General features: G+C 46.5%; 1 protein-coding gene across 2 annotated transcripts in view; it reads right to left on the reverse strand.

Moving 5' to 3' along the window:
* Nucleotides 1-1,694: 1,694 nt before the first annotated feature.
* GRAMD1B (GRAM domain containing 1B) overlaps nt 1,695-24,452 on the reverse strand; it is a 118,857-nt gene continuing 96,099 nt past the window's right edge. For both annotated transcript variants that reach the window (XM_006895601.1, XM_006895602.1), the window contains 13 exons: nt 22,311-22,426; nt 20,229-20,385; nt 17,654-17,843; nt 16,043-16,186; nt 14,447-14,565; nt 14,054-14,196; nt 12,097-12,200; nt 11,249-11,452; nt 9,974-10,064; nt 8,126-8,137; nt 7,660-7,767; nt 7,227-7,344; nt 1,695-2,918 (listed from right to left, as the gene is read on the reverse strand). In XM_006895601.1, the coding sequence (XP_006895663.1) occupies nt 2,829-2,918; nt 7,227-7,344; nt 7,660-7,767; nt 8,126-8,137; nt 9,974-10,064; nt 11,249-11,452; nt 12,097-12,200; nt 14,054-14,196; nt 14,447-14,565; nt 16,043-16,186; nt 17,654-17,843; nt 20,229-20,385; nt 22,311-22,426 (1,596 nt within the window). In that variant the 3' untranslated portion in view covers nt 1,695-2,828. The remainder of the gene's footprint in view (nt 2,919-7,226; nt 7,345-7,659; nt 7,768-8,125; nt 8,138-9,973; nt 10,065-11,248; nt 11,453-12,096; nt 12,201-14,053; nt 14,197-14,446; nt 14,566-16,042; nt 16,187-17,653; nt 17,844-20,228; nt 20,386-22,310; nt 22,427-24,452) is intronic.

Below are 24,452 nucleotides of genomic sequence, written 5' to 3' on the forward strand. Positions count from 1 at the left end.
CATAGAACTGGAGCGGAGGGTCCAGCCCTGTATCTGTTCTGCACCTAGTTAGTAACCAGGTACACGTTCTTTCATGGAGAATACAAGTGCTCACAAGTTTCAGCAAGTGAAACCTGCCAGGAGGACTAGAGAACTCATACCTGAACACTACCAACAAGAAAAGCTCTGGCTGGAAGAAATAACACAAGAAGTAGTGGTTTTTATGCTTCCCTGCAGGCAGCCACTAGCCTGGGTCACTGACCATAAGTTAACACATTATTTGTTTTACTCCCTGATGTCCCTGCAAGAGTGAGCTCGCTTCTTTTTCACACGTTAGTTTGAGTGAGAAGAGTTGTAAGCCTTCCTCTGCCTTGGATGTAATTATTAGAACAATGAATACCCACGGCAATCCCTGATTGTTAGAAACAAGGCAGGTTAAGATCATTCTCTCCTGGGTTCAATTTACCGGAAAGCATGAGGGTTCCCTGACGTGCTGAAACCTCCACCCAGTCACCAGACCAGCACCTCCCCTGCAGGACCCTGAGAGTGAAAGCAAGAGCAGCACAGCCCTCTGCAGTTAGGTCTACTCTCATCGCTCCCCTCCCAGAATCGGACCGCCTCCAGGTCGCCCCCAAAGCTCCAGTATGCTGCTTGTAGAATGTGATCATTTAGGTAAATGATTAGGAATGAAATAAATGAGAGCTTCTTGTTTTTTTTATTTCCAAAATTTCTGGGAGTAACACTGGCTTTAGGCCCATGGGCCTTCACCCTCACCAAGGTCCCTCACTCAAGCCCCAGACAAGAACAGACTGCCCTGTGGGCACAGGTACCATTCCCCTGAGAAGGACTGCACTATCAATTCTAGCTGGCACCTGGAATCTTCTCAACCTAATTCCAGGATAAGGTTTTAGCCACATGCCTCGCTGTCCTCTTATCCTTCGCAATACAAAGGCCATATTCTTATACATTAAAAACTCAACTCTCATTGCCATCGAGTCAGAACCAACTCAGAACTGACCTATCAGCAGGTGCCCAAGGCTGTAAATTGCATGAGAAAAGACTGCTCAACTTTCTCCTGCAGAGCTGCTTAGGGCATTCAAACCACCAGACAGGGGCAGCTTTCAGGTTAGAAGTCTAACACGCTACACACTATACCACTAGAGGCCCCTGGAGATGAAAATGTAAAAAACATTGGTTAATTGTCAAAGTGGTGTGATGGGGCCCCTCGAAGGGAAGAACTTGGAATTTCAGGTGACAAGCCTTCCCTCCCTCGTGCTGATGTTGGGGGACCTTCGTTCTGCTCCTTGCATAAAGGCGACCTGAGCACACAAGCTTGGAGAGTTCTCATCAAATTGCCTCTGAGTTTTGCTCCCTGAGACTCTCCTCTGCCTAGGGCTGGCAAGACCCCTCTCACCAAGATAGGGAGAACTGGTAATCAGGGAGGAAGGATTATGTCAGAAGGGCTCTGGGAGATCAGATTAGCCCTGAAACACCATGCAGGACTCAAGTGCCAAACCAAATTTCTTTCTACTCCTTAATGATCTCACTTCTTTCTGGGCCAGAGACCAAACAAGGCTTCTCCTGTCAAACCCCCCAAACCCAAGCTTCAGCACTGGGGATTTGGAACGGGTCCCTGGGGCAGACGCCATCTGGCTTCTCTTACTAAGATGTATGTCTTTGCCAAATCCACTCCCTCCAATGTCAAAGATCTTTCTTGACTAAAGTTGATCTTAACTGAGAGTAAACAATGCTGGCAACCAACTGCGTGGCTTGGGGATACTGGTGCTCACTGTCAGGAAGTTCACACAGGGCGCTGTGTGAGGCCCTTCAGCCCACATGCTTTGCCAGGACATTCACTCTCTCAAATCCTAAAGAGACTCCCTGACTCATCCTGGCAATCAAAGTGAGTGCTCAACGTGAAGGAATTAGAGCTGCCTGACTTGCTTATAACCACTAAAAGAGGTTTAACAAGATCAAAAGAGCTCCGCCCTGGCTAAGAAACAGTGTGCTCTTAGGGCACAGAGAAACAATAGGACTTTAGGCACTAAAAAGTGACACTTCACCCAGAACCAGCCTGGGCAAAGACCAGAGAGAACGGGGGTGGGAAGTAAGACACTCCCAGCCCTTATTGGGTCCAAACCCTACAAGATAGAGAAAGATGCAAGGGATAGCCAAAGAGAACACCCTTCAAAACACAGGTCCCGAGGAGCCTGCGGACTCAAGTCCAGGCCCACAGAGCAGCTTGCCTAGTTTCCCAGACAATTCTCTCCACTCAACTCCTAGTGCGTGGCCCACAAAGCGCGGGTGGCCACTTGTGGGAGGGTTCACACTGGGCGTCTGCCCTTGATGCTTCCTTGTTCAGGAGAGAATGCCTGGGGGAAGCTTGGGGCAGGGGGAGAAAATGAGCTTTGATTTTGGAGACAAATCAAAAGAGGATTAGAGAATGAAGCACCTTAGCAAATGCCCCCTTGAGATTTCTTTTCAAGACCCCAGGCTCTTCACAGACATAACTTTGGCTCAATGACGTTTCCCTTCTAAGAGCCAAGAGTGGCTGGCAAGGGAAAGGGAGAGGGCTTGGGAGGGAAGGAGGAGGTCCAGGGAAGGTCAATGCTAAGAGCTGGTCCCTGACCTCCTCAGCTCCTCCAGCAAAGGAAAGCATTTTCTCCGGCCAGTCCAGGAGGCGGTCCTGCTCATTCTCCCTGGTACATAGGCATTATCTCTTTTTAAAATCTGTATATAATATATATATATTTATATTCTATATATATATATTTATATATATATATATTTATATGGTCTATGTACATGTATTGCACAGGCCTCTTGCATCCACCCCTGTTCCTGCCTTGTCAGTGATAGCGGTTCCTCTTCTCTTCACTTTCTGACGTGTAGTCCCGGGACCTGATGCCATTCTGAAGATTGATGAGTGAGTCTTTCATCTGGAAGAGAGAAGAACCTCACCTCAAATACAGAGTTTGTTCCCGCAGTAAGCCTCCCTGTCCAGCAGCAGAGGGCCAATGGTGGCAAGTCTCCAACCAAGCTGGGGCCACGAGACGCTGGGCTCCTAAAACAGGGGCTCTGAGGGGCACTATCTCAGGTAGACCAGGGGCAGGCCAGCTTATACTGACAACCCTGAAGGCAAAGCTCCGTGGGTCTCAATCATTTGTGACCTGCGATATGGAAAGGCTCTTTCGAAGCTTTATTGAGTTGTTGGGTACCACCCAGCTGACTATGACTCACTGTGACCCTAAGAACAGAAGCTCTGAACCTTGCCCTATCCTTACCTATCCTCATCACCTCTGATATGCTCCAGTCCACTATTAGTCACTACGTCCAGCCTTCTTGTTGAGGGTCACCTGCTCTTTCTCCGACCCACCACCTTGACGGTGGTGGCATGGCATGATGTCTTTTTTCCAAGAACTGGCCTTTCCTGACAACATGCCCAGAACATGTGAGCTGATGTTTCAGTATCCTTTCTTTGAAGGAGCACTTTGGTTGCACTTCCCCCAACACTGACTTGTGTTGGAGAAGAGTACTGAGTGCTCCACAGACTGCCAGAAAGCATTACTCATTTTGGGTTAAGGACTCTCTTGAAGACGCACTTCAGTCTTGTGAGGGAGTCACATTAAACTGCCAATTTATTTGACCTTCTTGATTCCAAAAAGAAACACTGTCAGGCCAACTTGTTTTCTCCACTGATTCTGAATATTCTATACTCCTCTTTGTGCATTTTGCTACATTGTTTTTATTCTACCCTGGGGATTCTTTTCTCTCTTCTCTATTCCACTGTCACCCATATATTAAGATGCTGAATAAATCAACACTTTCTCTGGCTCAAAACCACATTTTTCTATCCCAGCCTATCAAATACACACATGGTTATTGACTGGGACCAATTTCAAAGAGTCTCTTTCATGTCTGTGGGAAGTAGAACTGTTTTATTCTTTCCTTACACATTCAGAGGTATCAAGCTGAGTAGGTACTCATGTCTGAATTAATTAATATCCTGTAAGAAATGGACACATCTACATGTTTTAGGTCACAGGTTGCAATCAACACAGGATAGTTACCGTCATAGAATCCTGACATGGCCATTGCAGCACAACACATTTAAATAATGTCTCTAAGTAAGCAGCTCTGTTATAACACTAAAGACAAGGAGATAACACAAGTAAATGGTTATGGATTTTGAAAACTCTGGTCCCTTGCCTAACCTACCACATTTTTTCTCCCAGTTTCTTTTATATTCTTTGCTCAGTAGGAAAGAGGGATCCATTATTGTCGCTTTTTTTTTAATTACTTTTGGAAAGTATGAAACAAAACATTTGTAGAGTCGAGTCTGTTGTTAGGTGCTTTAGCATTATTTCTGACTTTATAACAACAGAATGCAACACTGTCTGGTCCACTGTGCCATCCTCACAATGGTTATGTTTGGGCTCAGTGTTGTAGCCACTATGTCAATCTATCTCATTGAGGGTCTTCCCTGCCCCACCCCCACCCCCACTGCCCTTCACTTTAGCAAACCTGACATTCTCCTCTAGGGACTGATCTCACCTGACAAACATGCCCTAAGCATGTAAGAAGTCATTCCCCATTCTTACTTCTAAGGAGCATTCTAGATGTCTCTCTTCCAAGACAGATTGGTTTGTTCTTCTTGAAACCAGATCATAGAAGTTCAAAACTCTTACCAACACCATACTTCAAAGGCATCAGTTCTTTGATCCTTATTCACTGTCTCACTTTCACACACATATGAGGTTACTGAAGACAGTATGACTTAGGTCAGTTGAAACCCAATACTTAGAGTGGTATCTGAGATCTTGTGGGCTGGGGAGGGGTGGATAACAAAAACGGGAAAGATCTGACGGGGATCTGGAGAGACAGGGACACAGTTCAATGATGATAAATTTTATAAAACATAATGATTGTATAAAACACAATGTATATAAACTTTGTAAGTAAATCTATATAAAAAAATTTAAAAAGATCTCTTCATGGCAGATTTGCCCCATACAATACGTAGCTTGATTTCCTGACTATGGCTTTCATGGGAATTTATTGTGGACTCAAAGTAAAATAAAATCTCTGATCACTTCAATCTTTCCTTCATTTAACGGTGACACTGGTTATTGGTCCGTTTGTGGAGAGTTTTCATTCTCTTTATGTGGAGGTATAGTCCATACTGAAGTCTTTGATCTGCATGCGTAAGCACTTCAGGGGTAGATTTCCATGTTCTACATCAGGCAGCCGAGCTCCAACTTGAGGGGACTTACTCTGAAATGGAATTCTGGAGTCGTCAGAAACCTCTGGGTCATCCAGTTCAACTGTCCACCCATTTGATTAGTAAGTTCTTTATCTAAAATCCTCTAGTCAACCCTTGATTGTTTTCAGTGATGGAACTTCAGCTCTCCAAAGTAGCTCATCCTATTGCTGGAAAACTGGAATCATATGCAATATGTGTTCTGATGATTAAATAACTCAAATGCCTCTAACTTCTAGCCTTGAGCTCTAGTTTAGTTTAATGGAGTTGTACAGTAAGTCTAATTCTTATATCTGTTGGACTTCTAGACTATCCTGACCCTCCATCCAATCCATTTCCTTGATCTTCACTTCTTCAATTCTGTGACAGCTTGATACGTTACAGTTTCCAAACTGCTCATTATGTGGGTTTAAGAAAGGCGTTCTTAAAAATGCCTACAAAGCTAAACAAAATATTCTAAACATATCAAAATGGACTCCAATGGCTGTATTGACTCTTTCTCCTAATTTTAGATCTAATATCCAAATTAAGAAAGAAAAATAAAATTTTAATATCAACGAGTGATATAAGTCCTCATAGCACTCTCATGAGGTAAAAATTACTGGAAGCTCATTAAGTCTTTTGCTCATGGTCACAAAACAAATGAGTAGGAAGGCGGAGATTCAACTTGAAGTGAGGTTGATTGCAAGACATCAAAAATATGTGACTTGAAAAATAAAAATTTAATATAAGATGAGAAATTCACCTCCTTATCTTTCTAATTCTCCCATGTCGCAAAGACAGACTCTTGATATCTCAGTAACCAAATAGCATAGGTCTCCTAAGATGTTCAGTTCTTCCAGGGGATATGGGAACCCTCTGACCAAGAAGAAAACAGTTAACTATTGATTTTGCCCTAGAAGAATGTTCTTAAGTAGCTAGATCTGGTCCACTACAAAGATGAAGTTAGCTTGTTCAGCTCCACAATCAACACTCTTGGCACCAGTAGTCAGGAAATCAAAAGACAAATTGCATTAGGAAAATATGCTGTCAGGGACCTCTCCAGAGTGCTAAAAAACAGGCAGTCTCAGGCCACTGTCTTCATAATTACTTGCTATGCATCAGAAAGCTGGACAGTGACTAAAGATGATAAAAAAGAATTGATGGTTTTGAGTTGTGGTGCTGGAGAAGAGCACTGAACAGACCATGGACCGCCAAGAAAACAATTAGGTCTGTCTTGGAGAGGGTAAAACCAAGTTTCTCCTTGGAGGCTAGGATTCTGAAGCTCTGTCTCACATATTTTGGGCACATGGCCAGGAGAGACCAATCCTTGGAGATGGATATCATGCTTGGAAGGGTGGAGGAACAGCACAGGAAAGGAAGACCCTGGATAAGATGGATTGATACAGTAACTCGGGCAATGGAGGTAGGTGTGTTGGAGTCAGTGAGTCTGGTTCAGAACAGGGCAGGCCTCAGAGCTGTTGTATGTAGGGCCACTATGAGGTGCAGGCAACTCCACAGCACATTACACCAACAATAGTATAGTCAGCTTCCTAGACTGTCTCTGCAGTGTCTTTGAGAAACAGCCACACAACTGGATTTGTGAGTGTGATGGGATGTATGTATGTATGTGCTGTACAGGGGCGGGGGCAGGATGGCATATATCAAAAGGAATTAGAAAGCATGCCCTCTTGGAAGACTTAACTTTGTAAAAAGGCGGCACTCTCTTTAAATGCCTACCAAATGAGCTTTGTATTTAAAAAAAAAAAGACTGAAAAAAATTCTTCCTTTCATCTTACCTATAGCTTTCCTTCTGTAAATCAAGTTATTTCATTGACCTGATTTTAGAAATGCACACATTTGTAAAAATCCATTCAAAACTAGCTTTACAGTTAGAACAATGAGTGGTCTGGGAGAAGAATGAGGGCTTGAGGGGGTGATGAAGAACCCAAGGGACAATGTTCCTTCTCCAGAAGATGGGAGTGAGGAGAACAAGAAGGCAGCTCACCTGGTCAAGCAGCATCACTGAGGACTTGATGATTTCCCTCCACTTCTGGAGCTCAGTATCGTGGTACTTTTGTTGGGACTCTAAGAGCTGGGCCCATTCTGTCTGGGACTGAGGTAACCTGTGGGGCAGAAGAAGGGGCACCCTAGCAGCTGGAGTTATGCTCGGTGGACTGTCCTGTGCTCCCAGACCCCTAAAGGACAGAGAGTCACATCAGAGCGCTGAGCCCTCTTCTCCCTGCTCCTGGCTCCCTGTGTGCCAAATCAGAAATGGACTGAAACCATAGTGTAAGCTCCCCCAGAGCTCATCAATCGGCTCATCCCAAAGGGCCATTCCCTGGGCAAGGGTGGTAGAGCGACCTCGAGGGGGCTTGGAGGAGGGAGCCAGAGCACAGAATGGGGGTGCAAGTAGAACAAGGGCAAGAAGCCAAGATTACCTTTCTTGGAGCCTCAGACCCTGCCAGGCAGTGAGGGTCTGGGTGGTGTATTCCAACATCCAGAGCTTGTAGAAGAGCATCATGTTAAGGACGACCAGCAGCACCAAACTAGGAAGGAAGCGAGGGAACAGCAATGAGAGGTGGCCTGGGAAAGCCTTGAAGAGCCATCCAAGTCTCTACCCCAGAGGCTCCTGTCCCTGACTGCTAGGCCGTTGGAAGCATTGCAGTGCCCGAGTCATACAGGGGAGGCCCTGAGCAGGAAGAAGGGAGAGGGACAGAGAGAGAAGCACTCTATCAGGAGGGGCCAGGACGCAGCAGGGAAGTCATGGACAGGTATGTGGGGAGAGGGAGCTGGAGAGGAGACACACACAGGAGATACCCAGAATCTGGGCCGCTGGGGGAGAGAGAGGCAAGACAGAAAGGGAAAAAGATGGGGGGAGGGTAAAAGAATTCATAGAGCCAGTACCTGCAACAGATCCTAGTGGGAGCGAGGAAGAAAAACGGGGGAGGAGGCAGAGATTAGAAACAAACGAGTGTGGAGAAGGGAGCAAACCGCTGCCAAGGTAAGGCAGACACAGGTGAGAATGTACGAGATAAAGGCCCGGAGGTCCAGAAGCCACGGGTGAGGAGGCGCGGGAGGGGAGGAGAAGGAAAATGCAGCCATAAGCTCATCTTACTCTTGGTGTTTCATGGGGGCTGAGGCTACAGAAGAGTTCTCCCACCAACCTAACTTGAGGACACAACTGAAAACGACCCAGTGGACACCCTGCTTGGCCCTGATGTGAGCAGAGCTTGAAAACGGCGGCATCCCTCTCTCTGGCACCTCCCGCTGCTTTACAGGGGCAAACGGAGTGGCTGGCGTCTCCCACAGCCTGCCCTTGAGCAGGGTGGAGAAGGGGGCACAAGGTCACTGGGGGCTGGGAAACTCAGTGAGGAAAGACATGCACTGAAAGGCTAGGGACAGTCTCACCTTCTCCTGGCCTCAATGGTTCAGCTGAAAGGTCATTTTATGACAGAAGTGGACGGGATGGAGGGACAAGGACTCGGGCCCAGAACTACACAGAACTGAAATCGTGATTCAACAGTTAAAACCTCAATATTTGATCAGATTTGTTCACTTCTCTAAAACCTAGCTTTTCCAATGGGGACAAGACGACCTACCTATTGAAGCTGTTGCATGATTAAAAAAGTCTGTGTGCCTGCCCCACAACAGGCAGTTATTAAAGGAAGAGATACAGACATGCATCAGAAAAATGACAAAAATGGGACAAGAAAACCAATGGATGGGAAAAAGATCAGCAAAAAAGAAAAAGTATTCACTGTGCCTTGGCTGTCTACTATTCCCCCTACTTGTGCATCTGGCACTATGATAAGGCAGAATTCCTTAAACTGGCAGCTGAAAAGCCCCAGGGCTCCTCAGCTGTGTTCTCAGGGGTCTCTAAGTTCTTCATTGGAACAGTTAAAGTGTGTACAGAATTTCTAGGATGCTATCTTTAATCATATAAGCACCCGTCTACACACGTGAATAGCCTTGACAGCTGAGCACCAGGCACCTGAAGTGCTCTAGTTTACTCTCGAATCCCAGACCAGCCTTCACGGAAACATTTTCAGCAAGGCACAGGCAGGGGACACAGCCCTTCTCTCCTCTGGCACATCCTCCATCCACAGAAGCAAAGAGGCTGGGTGTGGGCAATGGCACTGACAGGACACTTGGTTGGCCCTAGAAAAGAGCTATCTGTACTCAGATGAAAATGGTTCCCCAAATGAGATGAGAAGCGCCAAGCAAGCTACAGCATGGACTTACACCCATGGAGATACACCAGGGCCCTGTGTCCTCCCGGCTCACACTGCTTGCTCTTTTAACTACCTCTCTTCCTAGCCTAACACAGCACTGGACGTTCCATTTTGTGATGGTATCACAATGAGTCTGCACTTGGTCCTGTATTGCAGTCACTGGTTTGTGTCTGCCCACTTACCGAGCAGGGGCTCTGTGAGTACACAGTGCATACCCTGGAACTCTCCTTGAGGAGCAAATTCCTAACGTGCTCTGCAGCATCTCCACTCTAGTCTCTCTCCCACTGTGCTGTCATTTCACATTTCCTATCTGTCTCACCCAGGGCATGGACACAGCAGCATTTTTCCTCTGAATTCTAAGGCCTGGCAGACAGTGACTATGGCGGAGAAGAAGTTACAGGGAAGCAGAGAGAGAGGTCACGCATAGCCGCATCTGATCTGAGAAGGCGGATGGAGCCCAGGAACAAGAAGGGTGGCGATAAGCAGCGTTGGGGGTGGGAGGAGAGTCTGGAGTCCTTACACACAGCTGATAACCAGCAGCAGCTTGGACACACTCTGCAGGTGAAAACCGCTTGGAGTGTCCTCAGGGATGTGCCGTGTCTGCGTGGAACCTGTGGGGAGAGCAGAGACGCCATCACCACTGCGGTCTATGAGTCCACAACTACTGAGACAACAGTGGCCACAGAGAATATCAGGAAATGACCAAGACATTGCCCTTGATATTGTCACTGTGACACCCACAAACCCTCCAAAAAGAGAAGGCAAGCTCCTTAAGAACAAAGCAAGGTGGACATTAAGGAGTCATTGAATGAAAGAAGCCAACAAATCTGTGTAGCTAGGACACACACATGCTATGGTTATGCACTAGGATTGGACGAGTGAGTAAGCACAGCTCTCAGCTATGTGATGCTTAATCGCTTTACCTTTCCAAGAGCCCGTATTCCCTTGTTTGTGAAAAAGGGGCTGGCTGGAACCCTGTATTCAAATCATTTGGAAACACCAACCATGTTGGTGCTCAGGTTGAAGTTAGGTAAGGACCAAAGAAGCTGGCACTCCCTCCAGCCCATTCCTATCTGGCTCAAAGGAGCCCCAGGGACATGCAGAGCCCCGTTTGAAAAAACTGCATTCACTGCATTCAAGTGAGCTCTGGTCTACAGAGCTGAGGTACTAACCCAAATACCCTGCATCTCCAGTGACTCAAAGGCACTAGCGGCTCCGTGGGGAAAAGATGGGCAGTCTCTCATTGTGAATCAGAGTCTCAGAAACCCAAAGGATGGTCAGTAGGAGTGGAGACCAACTTGATTTGATGGTAGTGAGTTTTAAGACAGCCTCCATGACTGATCTTAGACACTGCTAAGACAACATGTTTATACCTCACACAAAGCAGGAGGCTGTGATGCACTGGATATGGTGCAAAAGCACAGCAAGGAATCCATTGAGTGACAGCCCTATTGGGATGAGGTGGTGGGGCTACCATGGCCCTCCTGATCTTTGTGAGGGAGGCAGTATCTGAGGTCTGGGCTTAGACCTTCCCTGGTGCATTTCCCCAGAACCCAGAAGGTGCTGTTGGTGTGTATAACACGGAGGAGGTAGAAACCCAAAGGTGTGTAATCAGAGCATATGGGTCCAGAAGCAGCTGGGGACCCTAAAGATTGAGGAGAGAAGGACTCAGTAGGAGATTTAATAAGCCATGTGCAAGTTAAACACAAACCACACCTAAGGTATAGAATGAGTGTGCATGTGTGTGTCCTGGCATAGGTATGACATTCCTGGCCTGCCCCCACCTGGCACACACCTGCCACATGTTTGATCCTGTGGCCCACTTCTTCATCAGTGGGGGTGGTAACAGGGCTCATCACCTCTTCCAGGTGAGGTACCCGCAGGTGGGCATGGGGACGCTTCCTCCTCCGCACAGTTGGGGGCTTGCTGGCCTTCTCCTTGGGGGACTGTCTGTGCATCTCGGCCAGGTAGGCGCTTTCTGTTTTGGTCAGCTCACTCTCTGTTGGAGCCAAGAGGGTCATGTCAGAGGCCATCTTCTTATACCCACAGCCCACACGGCACTGGCCTTCACAGGTAGCATTTTCTGTTTCCACCAGTAGGGGCATCATATTCTCCCACAGTGATGTGGGAAATTGGCCTCAGGTACGCCACGAAGTCCTGGGACTCAGCCCAGCCCCTTCTCTGCATTGTTAAACATTGCAGAGTTCCACGTCCCCAGATCTGCACCTTGGCACATATAGTTTGGAACACCCAACACATTTTGTAACAGATGCATTAATCAGTTAGCCCGTGTGATTCTTTACTTCTCTGAAAGCCCTTATTCTCTTGTGTATGACAAGCTATTTCATAAGATTCTTCTTATAATAGATTCAATACCACCAGCTCACTGGACCTGAGGCTGTTAAGCGTTTGTGTGTTCTCTTTGTGTGGGGATACGGAGAGCTCACAGGTCCTCAATAATGTTTTTTAAAAGCTATAAGACATAGTCTCTAGAAAAATGTACATGTTTTTACATAACTCAAATTTTCTATCAATTTCTGGGAAAAACTTAAGAGATTCATGAAACCAACTGAGGTCTCGGTGACCCACCACCCTCCTTGTCACCCACTGCTCTTGACCAGCAGTGACAGGTGCAGAACCCACCTAAATGGCGGAAGTAGTCCTCTAGCCCACTCCAGAAGTTCTTCTCGATGAACGTCTTCACTAGCCCCCAGGGCTGTTTTCGGTAGCGTAGCTCTGTGGAGACCCTGAGGAGCAAGCAAGAAGGAAGATCATTCCTTTTCTGGGTAGACCCTCTTCTGATGAGGAGAAATTTGGGCTTAAGGCCAAAATGCCTTCCTATCCATACAGCCCTTTGTAGGATAAAATTTTTTCCCCCTCATTCATACTGTCTATCTCCTGGGCTTCCCTTTGAGGTTGGTGGAGCTAGAGTTTATATCCATTTTATTGGAAACAGGTTTATAATATTTCAACAGTTCAAAGACTAACAGTCAGGGCTTATGATGCCAAGAGTCTCCTCATGGCACCACACTACCTCCTCTCTGGTATGGATGGTCTTGAACTTCGTGGTGGTCGAAGCAGCGTGCCACCCAGGCAAGGGAAGGCTCTGGTAAAGTCTGAACACTGATGCTAAGAGCGATCATATGGCCTTTGACAGGGACCTGCTTTCCTTCTGCAGAGACATTCAGCCTGAACCAGGATTTAGGGTTTCATTGCCTTTGCATTTAGGAATATCTCATGCTGTCTCTATTCTGGCTCTTGCCTTTCCACTGTCCCCATAACCTGCCAAATGTACTCTCTCTCTCAGTCACTGGTCTCTCCACCCCCTTGCAGTCCCAGCACCTTCTTCTCTGCCACAGAAGGTCTCCCTTCTCTACCTCTGCCTTACGTCCCTTTGCACCGGACGTGTAATTTATGCTCCCATGACGAGGCTGCCTGCTCTGCCCTCACCCCATGGACTTCATTGTGAGGATGCTGATATTTGGAGACACCTCTCTTCTCCACCCAAAACCTGGACTATGAGTGGGCTCTTGCTCTCAAGGGTCTAAGGTCAACTAGCTATTTAGATGAGGTGTAGACAGAAAAATTAAGCAACTGGAAGAATCCTCTAGGGATCTGGAATGGAGAGACCTAGGAAATTTCCTAGACCTAAATTTCCTAGGAAAAAAATAATGCAGGAAAGGGTAGGGGATATAAGACAAGTAGAAAGAAAGAAGGGGATTCATGATTCCTAAGAAATCTCTCTGTAACCTTTCAGTAAACTCCTACTTTACTTGAACAACTTGAATCTATTCCTTCTTACAGCCCAAAGACCCTGATCCAAGATACAGGAATGCACTATGATTCTTCTCAAATGGATGTGTATTGTTTACTTTTCAATCGGACTTGTTCATTGTGGGATCAGGGTCTAAATTTCTTCCTTCCTTGGATGTGTGTCTCGGCCTCAGACAAGATTCTACCAGCAGCAGCATTATCATGATATATTCCATGAGCACTGCATGTGGGCCTGGTGCTGGGGGCTGGGAACAGAGCAGAGCATGAACAGGAGGATGAATTTGACTCCTGCCCCAAATGAGCCTGAGTCAAACCAGAGCACAAATAGCAAACGGCAGGACAGTGCGGCACGCCGGAAGGTCACAGGTGCACATTGCTACATACATCCTGGTTTCAGAATTACTAGAAGTGGGATTCTGGCAGTTCTTAACTTGTATGAGCCCCAGTTTTTTTGTTTGTTTTTTTTTTTTTACCTGAAAAATGAGGATAAAGCCACTGCACTAAAGTCACTGCAAAGATTCCAGTTAACACAGGTAAAGCACCTACGCAGAATTTTTAAAACCACAATCAGTAAGCAGCAGAAGTTACAGGAATTGTATCAAGAGATGCACAGTTAAAAAAGGAATATAAGGCGCTATGTTAGGATGAGGAAGTGGGGGCGTCTCTGAGGCTGTATAGAGAAAGCGGAATAAAGAATGAGTCAGCCAGCAGAATACCCCCAGGCCTCTTCTTCCCACAGGAGATGAATGCTGTCCATCCAGCATCTCGCAGCTTGCCTGGCACTGGGAGCATCCACTGCACCCCCGCAAGCCCTCAGACGCCTCACCTGAGCCGACTCTTGTTCCGAGCCACGCGTGTCAGAGTGTAGCGGTTAATGGTGTAGAAGTAGTCATGGTAGGGCACGTCGTGGGTGAGCACTTCCGCGTCAATCACATAGCACTCGCTCTCCTGGCTCGCCTTATACATCGTCTGTGGGGAAGAAAAGGCCCGGACACACTGGAGATGTGACAAAGGAAAACCATCTCCTCCTCCAACTTCCTCTGCCCTCCAGCCACCCCACAACTTCTGACCCAGAGACACTGGACCACTGGACACAGCAACACTGCAACACCAAACTGCATCTGCTTGTGGAGACTTCTTGCTAGCCTCTATCCTTAACCCTTCACAGCAGAGGAGAGGAATTCCCGGTCTGTCCTCAGTGTCCCTGCCTTCAACTCACCTGTGTCTCCCGGACAGTGGCAGTTTTGGGAGCGAGCGGGTTGGTAAGGGTGATGGTATAAAGAATTACTCGGCTCTGATTTCCATTCTCCTCCTTTTTCCATGGGTGGAAGATAATACCTGCAGATACAGGGGAGCCCTAGAATGAGGGGGAGAAGGAAGTACCCCTTCCCCGTGTGAATTTTCCCTTCAAGTGACCTTCTCTTGACTGTTCTGACTGCTGACTGGCCCTCAAAAGGAAGCCAATGAGAGCCCCGGGGCTAGGGGCGGGGCAGTGGAAAGCAACTTCATCTCTTGAAGGAGTGAAGGAGGGGCGGGGGTGGGGTAGGAGAAGGGGGAGTCAGAGCAGAAAGAGGCTCATTGTAGCATTGCCGAAATTCTACACAGGTCTTCAGAATGCTGATTGTCCAAGGCAGGGCAGGAGGTCTCAGGGTCACCTACAGGCTGTGGCAACACTGGAGTCAGTGTGACGAGGCCCTGCCATCTCTTGGAAACAAGCCCTCTCCTTAAAGGCGTGACCTCCCTGTGCCCTCGGTGTGTCCTCTCCTCTGGGCACAGGGGCACCCATTCTCACAGAGCAGCCTGCACAATGGTTCTGTCAGGTCACACCATGGTGAGGGGCGGGAGGCACGCAGACGGTACGAGTGTGAACGCCTCTGGCTCAGCCCCTTCTGGGCTGCAGGACCCTGGACAAGTAAGAATAGTGGCTCTGAGCTTCAGTGTCCTCACTGGTTCCCTGGGATCACACTACCTACCACATCGGGCAATAGTGAAAAGTCAATGAGATGTAACAGACTTGGCATTGCATTGCTAAGCCAAAAGTCACACTTCTCCGACAGTTCAAATCTCCCAGGGGCTCCGAGGGAGAAGGAGGAACAGTTTCCTTCTGTGTGGTCTGCAGTCCCGGAAACCTGCTGGAGGGTCAGCAATGAGTTGGTTCTAACTGGATGGCGATGACAGTGAGCCCTGGTAGGTGAGGGGGCATTGGTGATTCAGTGGTAGAATTCTCACCATCTGTGTGGGAGACCTGAGTACGATTAATCATCACAGTACACAGCTGCCACCGGCTGTTAAGTACAGGCGTCAGTGCTGCTCTAATTAATGCTGAACAAGTTTCCACAAAGCTTCTAAACCTGGAAGGCCTGGCGGTCTCCTTCCGATAATCAGCCAATGAACACGTTATGAATCACAAGAATCCAGTCTGCTACGATCGTGGGGACGGCTGAAGGGCAGCAGCATTTTGTTCCGTTGTGCCTACCTGGTGGCAGCTAAAGAGCAAAAACTAGTAGGTAGTGGCTGCTCTTCTTTATTAGCTGGAGGTCTCGGTAACACCAGGACCTTGGTCACTGCTAAGTCAGTCTCTGCGCCCTGGCGATGAATGCCTGGGACAGAGGAGACAAGCAGTAAAGCTGCTGCGTTTGCAGAGGAGTCAGCAGTGCCCTGTGAGGCTCAAGCCCTAGGAAAGGCCTAAGAAAGGAGGTCTGCCGCCAGCAAAGGGCTTGGAAAGAGGATGGCTGAGAAGAAGGGGACGAAGGGAAGAGGGGAGGGCAGAGTGGGAAGGGGCAGGAGGGGACAGTTCCAGGCCCAGAGCACGAACCAGAGAAACGTCGCTGCTCCATGAAGTCCCTTTGGAAGGGCGAGTCAGTGAAGAGGAGGTCATAGAGCTTGTCCACGCTGAAGTTGAAGACTTCATTCACATACTGCCGGCCGCTCAGGTCCTCGTAAAAGGCCTGGACCTCGCCTGCAGGGAGAGAGAGAACAAGGAAGGAGGAGAGTGGAGTCATCCTCCAGAAGACGTCTGCCTTGGTGGCTGATGTGGAACAACAGCCACGGGCAGGACAGGGCTGTGCTTAGGTTCCAGGGTACTGCTCCTCATGACTTTGCTCCATGCTGTTTCCTCCCCAGGGAGGAACACTGTTCACTCTCCCTTTCTAAAGAGCCTGGGGATGCAGCATCTTCTGGACTTTCCAACCCTTGCAAAAAAGTGAACCAGAAGTCAAATAAATGATTGAATCCTCAATATGATTGAATTCAAAACGTCAAGAGTCTTAGCCTTCATTGACAACAATGGCACAGATGTCTCAGAAAGAGTTGACTAATCTGTAACACTGTTCATATCAAAGCTTCTAGAGGTGGTAGGATATGTCCATAAAAGCTCAAGTCCTTTCCCTTCAATAAGGCAGTCTACCACCCTCTTCATCTCAACAGACTTTACATTTCTGAATAGTTTTGTCTTTTGCAGGAGAATCTGACTTAGCGGTGTGCTACACCCAATGCTCCTTCCCAGGGCTCAGCACCCCACAGCCCCATTACTGTCCCTGAATGGGTGAGTATATGGTCTCAAGCAGTACCATGGCACTTGCAGGGCTAGTTCGTGCCCATGATTGACAAGCGGGGCCTTGCATGATGGCAGTCAGGGGAATGGTCTCAGCTGAGTTTCTGTGAAAGGGATTCCCTGTTATGCAGCACCACGCTGTACAATGATTTACACATATGAAAAGTTTCTATCAATAGGTTATGGTCTTTGCAATTACTTGGTATGCATCAGAAAGCTGCATAATGCCTAGGGATTACAGAAGAAGTTGTGGTGCTGGAGAAAAGTACTGAATAGACCATAGATTGACAGAAGAACAAACAGGTTCATCTTTGAGAGGGTGAAACCAGGGTGCTCCGTCAAGGCGAGGATTCTGAAGTGTCATCTGACATACTTTGGGCATGTTACAAAGAGGGACCAGTCCTTGGAGGACATCATGCTTGGGAGGGTGCAGGGACAGTGCAAGAGAGGAAGATCCTTGATGAGATGGATTGACTCAGTGACTGGGGTAATGAGGTTAGGTGTGTCAAAGACAATAAGGTTGGCTCAGGACAGAGCAAGGTTCATAGTGGTTGTACACAGAGTGACTATGAATCGCAAGTGACTCATAACATGAGTGTTGCAAGCACATAACAGCAACAACAATACTATCAACAGGTGAACATTTAGTGATAAGACTAGATGGTAGGACAAAGTATTAGCTTTGTCCAGACAATAAATACAGACTGATGAGGATTCCTGTATCTTGAAATATACAATGAAATGTACATTTTCTAAAAATCTGTTACCCACTCTCCCACCAAGAACCTAGTGACAAATCTCCACATAGAGATACCTTTTAGACTTCAAATGCAGAGAGAAAAGGCCACTGTATGTCCATTGACAAAAGCTTACCCTCATCATGGGTGTCGGAAGAGTCACTGAGCTCGGTGGGGATGTCCTCATTGTCATTGAAGTCCAACGAAGGGGAGGTCACGGGCGCGAGGATCTCAATCTTCTCCCCCATGATGTTGTCAATGGCCAGCTCCTTCTCCAGGGACCCTTCTTCCTCCAGCACCTCCTCCTCCAGGGGAAGGCCATCAAACTGGTGTGGAGACAGAGGATCAGGGCAACATGATTCTGGATCTAATCCCCAAAGGAAAACTACAGAGGACTAGGCCTTAGAAAACACATTCAGCTGTGGGGCCAGAAGCCAGCACTGCTATGGAAGAAGCGAGAAGAAGGTACGTGGCAGTACCCTTCTCACGCTCACCATTCAAACGGCACACCAAGGCTCACTGGTGGACATTTAGCTTCCTCAGTCACACGTCTATCCAGAATCTCACATGAATACCATGCTGTACTCAGTCAGCCTGCCACTAAATAGTACTTTCTTTTCCTAAAAAAACCTCAAAAGCCTTCAGAAGCATTTTTTTTGGTTCACAGGGAACTACGGTGGCTTAGTGGTAAGGAGTTGTGCTGGCAACTCAAAGGAATGCGGTTTGAATCCTCCAGCTGCTCTGCAGGAGAAAGATGGGCAATCTCCTCTCGTGTGATTTACTGCCTCAGAAGACCGTCCGGAGAGTCAGCTATGATTAGCTCAGGAAGACTGGGATTCCAGTCAGGAAGACTGGGCTAATCGCAACTGGACTGAAGAAATACAATTCTTCAGTTAATCTCAGAAGCATAAAATGGAACTGGGAAGGAAAGGAATGTTTTCATTCTGAGTTCAGGCGGTCTGACCCTGAAGGCAAGGCTGCCTTTTTGGGGACTTTCTTTCTGAAAACCCCCCTATTCTTCCATGCCCTACTTTATTCATGACATTCTATCCCCTTTACAAGAAAGTTCCAGAGGAGCAAGTTTCTTTCTGCATATTTTATGTCTTCCAAAAACTCTAGTACAGCGGGAAAAGAAATCATAATATATATGCTAGGAACTCAATAACTGTTCATTAAATGAGTGGATTGATATGCAGTATCTCATTCTACAGTCCTATTTTACAGGACAATTTTAAGTTTCATTCTCATATCGACTGCTTTTATGCTGATTCCAACTCAGTAACCCCACGGGACAGAGAAGAAATGACCCCAGCGGGTTTCCAAGGCTGTAAATCTTAACAGAAGCAGATTGTTATATCTTGTTCTGTGGAGTGGCTGGCTGGGCCAAGTTAACAACTGTTTGGTTTGCAGCTGAGCGCTTTAACCACCGTACCACCACAGCCCCTCAGTGTTTGCTTGAGGAGGTTAAACAAAGACAAGTGAAACAGTATTCTATTAATGGGATATGTGTCAATTTGGTTAGGGTATAGTGTCCAGTTTGGTCAAAGACAGGTGCTGAAAGGAAGTAGTACCATGTGATTAAATCAGTGACCTTAAGTAAAACAGATTATTGTTAATGTTGTTGTGTATCATAGAGTCGGAACGACCCATAGCTGACCCTCCAGCAGTTTTTCAGAGGCAGTTAATTGGAGGAGACTGCCTATCCTTCTCCCACCAAGCAGCTCGTGGCCTCGAACTGAGAAACTTTGGGATTGCAGCACAGCTTCTCACCACTGGGCCAGCAGAGATAATCTTCCATAATATTAGTGGGCCTTGTCCAATAAGGAAAAGGTCTTAAAAACAAAAAGTTTTCTGTAGAGCTCATTGTGCCTCTACACTAGAAATATTTTGCCAACACTCCTCTACTCATCGTGTTTCTCAACACCTGACCTAGGGATTCGGGACTGCAAACCTGCAGGAATATCCAGCTGCTTCTTTGAGCTATGGACTTTGGACTCATCAGCCCCCACAACTCTGTGAGTCACCTAACTCCTGAAAATTAATCAATCAACCCCCCCTCTCTCTCTTTGTGTTGTTATCTTGTGCCATCAAGCTGACTCATGACAACCCTTTGTGTTCCACAATGGAATTGCTCTGCGGAATTTTCTTGGCTGTAATCTTCATGAAGGCTGACAGCTTCTTCTGTGGTGCCAGTAGTTGGGCTGGAACTGCCAACCTCCTGGTTACCAGTGGAGTGCAAACCGTGTGTATCACCCAGACACTTCACAGATAAATAGCTTATTGGTTCTGTCTCCCTAAGATGGGAGCTGATTTGGAGCACCCATCAAGAGTTCGACACAGTGGACTTGGCTCAGGAATTCTGAGTATACCACTGAACTCTAGATCTCTTCTACACACTAGGTCAAGAATGGACACAGGCAAAATAAAGAAAGGAACATGGGAAGTGGCTTACGGTGGGCCCATAAGCACAAAAGGCATGAAGAGCAAGGTGAAGGGAGCAGCTCTCTAGAATGCTTTCCAAACTCTCAGAATTCAAACAAAATCTTGCATACCAGGCACTTAGAACCCACCTCTGGACCCTAAGACCCCATTACTAGAAGGCAGGGAGCCCCATGTGCCCCAAGATGCCTTCGTTACTAACTTCAACGTAACAGCACAGCCTCTGCCCACTTCTCAAAAGGTAACTGCAAACAAAGGGCTGCTGTCCGTACCGAGACCGGAGCTTCACTGCTCCCGGTGGAGGTCAGGGTGCTGTTGGTGATGGACTTCTTGGGCAGCTGTGGGCTGGCGTCCGGCTTGGTTTCGATGCTGCTTTTGGATGAGCTGTCATTTACTTCATTCTCTTCTACAGGGATCTCCTCACAATAGCTGAAGGTTAGCAGGGTGGTGGGAGAGAAGACACCCGTGAACCACTTACTCAGTGGGTAAGACCACCAGCAATTCTAAGAACCCCAGACGTGTCTATTCATACCAAACTAGGGGCTGTCCTGCTGCTTTGCTTCATACACCGTCTTGCTGTTATAAAAGAAATGTTCCTTTCTCTTTTCCACCCTGAATTCTCCTCCCAGACACCACTTTTCAAAAAAAAGTCTAGCTCTAGACTCACCTGTTTTAGGCACTTTCCTGGGATTTATCTCCACACCTGACTATGACCATTACATACACCAGTTTCTGTCAATCAATTTCCACTCACGGTGACCCCACATGTACCAGAGTAGTAAAAGGGTAGAACGCTTGATGGTTCTCAAGGGGCTCCTTACAATTACTGCCTATTTCCCCCTGTACTGTTGCCCATTGGCCCCTCACCATTCGTATTAGTCATTTGGGCTCTGATCATACAATTCTATTTCCCACACCAACATTAGGACAGGACTCCGAACATCTAGCTATATGCCTTGGTAGCGTTGCCCACATTCATAATTAGTTAATGTCTCTGCCTTGTACACCTGAGGGAAACCCTCCCTTGAAATGAAAGTGGATGCACTTCAGGAATGCCAAGGTATGGTCTCCAAGGCAACAATGACCTTTATCGTCACTGCCATTAAAAGCAGTATCTCACATTTTACTCTTATCACTTATTTCCGCATCCAATTCAACACAACTATGAGTCAATCATTACGTGTATTTAAAGCATAATAAAATGGAGAGTCATCGAAGTTAAGGGATACAATTACTACGGTGGTGTTAGGTACTGTTGAGTTGGAACTGATTCATGGCTGACCCTCCAGCGGGTTATCAGAGGCAATAAATCTTGAGGAAGGAGATTGTCCATCTTTCTCTTGAGAAGCAGCTGGTGGAACTGCATATCTTTGGGGAGGCAGCATGACTCCTTACTGCTAAGCATCAGGATTCATAGAGAAGGCCACGTCTGCTTACTTTGTAGCCAGTGCTCTTTGTTTGCTTTCTACAGTTCTGTGCTTTTGATAGTAGTGTCACTGCTTCAGGATAGGAAACTTTCTGAGCAGTCCTGCCTCACCAGATGTTTTCGCCCCTTCTTCCTCGCCCTGGAGAGCCTATATCCAGTTCTTGCTCTTCCTGTCATTTTCACGCAGTCACTTGTAGATTTCAGCCAATCTTATAGCCACTAAAACTCTCAGGCTTACATCTCCAGCCTGTATTTCTCCCCTTCACTCCACATTCATGCTCAATGGCATAATTTAACTTCTCTTGGTTGTCCAAAAGTCATCTCCATCTGAATTTGCCCAAAACCAAGCTCCTGATCTTTTCAGACAACCTCCTCTGCCTATATTGTCTTTCTCAAATGGAAATAATTCCATTCTTCTAGAGGGAGAAATGTCAAACTCTCTGAGTGGCATCCACTTCCTAAATAACATGCCTCCGGAAACTCTATGAACTTTAATAAATGTCGATGGTTGTAGAGGGGCTTCAGGCCTTTCGTTCATAGGGTGTTCCTAAGTGTCATGCTCAACTTGAAGGCAATCAACAACAACAACAACATTTTAATTATCTGTTTAAAGTTTTCCCTTGAATTTCATCTCACTCTGATTAAGATTCAGTTGTCACTTTGACTCATTTCTTTATGATTACAATTCAGTCATCATTCGGCTAGGAGAGCCTCAGACCCTCTATCTCCTCTCACTGTTCCTTCTGCCTGTGCACACTGGTATGCTTGCCTGGAATGAGCTCCCTAAAGGTATTCCCATCCATTACTTTCTTTCAGTCTTTACTTAAATGCAATCATCCTCTGAGGACTTCCCTGCAATCTTGCCACTTCATCAGGGGGTCCTCACGTGAGGACTCCCAATTCCCTGGGCAGCTTGCCCTCAGCTCACCCCATTGTGTTGAAGTCATCATCAGGCGGCACATAGTCCTCGTCATCACTAGTCAGGCCCAACTCATTCCCGTAGCACTGGTGGACAAAGTGCCAGAGCTCCTTGGGGCAGAGAGGCTGCAGGGGAGAAAAGAGAGAACTGAGATTCTTTTCCTCATGTCATCTGCACACGGATCTGGGCTTGCTTTTCTCTAATGGAAACATGAGCAGGCTTCCTAACAGCCTCTTCTACCACCTCCTCTCTTCACAGGGATCTCAGCCAGGACACATATTCTCAGGATGAAGAGTGGTTTCAGTAAAGCCACAAGCTTCGTCATTCCTTGCCTATGCCTTCAACACTGCATTTGTAGAATGGAACCTGTTATGGTAACTGCTACCTTCTGAGATCACTGCTGAGGTCTTGCACTGCGAGGCTTTAAATGAATGTTATATAATTAATGTTACTTAGGGCCATGGTAAGGGACATGGACATTAAGGATAGAACACAGAAGCCCAGAGTTCCTGATCTGCACTCTACAGGAAGCCAAGGTCTCTGGACTTACTCCCTTATCCACCACTGAAATCTCTTCTTACACTCAGGCTGGAGATAAGACCTTTGTCCTGATGTTTCATTTCCAAGAATGAATTTGGGCCTCCAAGATAACCTAACCCATTGCTGGTGAGTTGCTGTGGTTAGAAAGAGATCCACATTCTCAGAGTGTCACTTTCTCTCTCTCACTTCTGTTGAGTTGGACCTGATTCACAGCTGTAGATGGCACCTGAGGGAATTGCCATCTTTCTCCTGAACAGCCACTGGCGGATTTAAACCAATAGAGAGGTGTGACCTTTGGCTTAGCAGCACAACCACCCATAGACTATTCCACCAGAGCTCCCTTCTCCTAGCTTAAGGGGCCTGAAAAGTCATTTCATCCAACTTTCTCTCTGTTACTTAGCAGCTTTTTCCTTTATTCTGGAGCAAAATCAATTCGCCTGAAATCAAATTCTACTCATTCTACTTCTTCCCAATTGCATTGGGTAACTCCATGGCCTCCCTTAGAGCAATGGATCCAAGAGTTTTCATAAAGAATGTGGGAGGTTCCTGGTCTCATTCTTTCAAGAATGGACGAAGAAGTAGGTGGCTGGTGGAGGTGTGCTGTGAGCCAGAGTTCAGTTCTTTGAATCAGAACTACCTAGAATGACAGTCAGGATCCACTTGGGCTGCAGCGTATGAGGGGCCAGTTCTCAGAATTCACCAACATAGCACCAAAACAAAGTGTCATCTCAACCTCTCTTGCATCTAGACCTCTCCACACTACCTCTGGATTTTATGCACACCATCAACCCGACCTGTCTCTCTGCTAAACTACAGGCTATGGCTCTTTGCAATCTACCTCGTCTACACGGCTGTTCCTGTCCTGACTGACCATTTGGTCTAGCTTATCTGACCACCATCCAAACAGTCCCAGTTAGCAGTCCCTGTTCATCAGGAAGAATTCCTACAGTTCTTTTGTGAAGTCATCTGACCTTGCATGCATGACCTTATATGTATATGTCTCTTTTTGTTGTTGTAGTTTTTAAGAATTATTTTGGAAGTTTATTCACAAATAACAAGATTGTATAAAAAAATTCCACTGAGTCTACAAAAAAGGCTAGTATCTTTAATAAATAAATTGAGCAAGAGTTCAGAATAAAATATAAGCATGTGAAAATGAACAACGTCAATATGCTAACAACAAAATTATTAAAATTTAAAATGTCATCTATCAAACCTTAAAGTACTTAGCTGAAAATTTGACAAGATTCGTCATATTAAAAACTAAACACTGCAAGAAATTCTGAAACACCTAAATAAAGAGATACATTGTTTTCATGGATCAAAAGACTTAGTATCATTGTCAATGCTCCACAAATTGACCTATGGATTCAATGCAATACCAATAAAAATACTAGTAGGTTTGTTCGGTGTTTTTTTTATATAAAAAAATTTATTAAAAAAATTTTAATGAACATTTGGAAACAACCTAGCTTCCCATCAACAAATGAATGGATAGAGAAGCTGTGGTATATTCACACAATGGAATACTATGCTGCATTGAAAAACGACAAATTCATTCAATATTATTCAAAATGGGTCACCCTGGAGGACAGCATGCTGAGTGAAATA

This window comes from Elephantulus edwardii, unplaced genomic scaffold, assembly GCF_000299155.1.
Source record: "Elephantulus edwardii isolate Elephantulus edwardi_28Jun2011 unplaced genomic scaffold, EleEdw1.0 scaffold00171, whole genome shotgun sequence".
Lineage (NCBI taxonomy): Eukaryota > Metazoa > Chordata > Mammalia > Macroscelidea > Macroscelididae > Elephantulus > Elephantulus edwardii.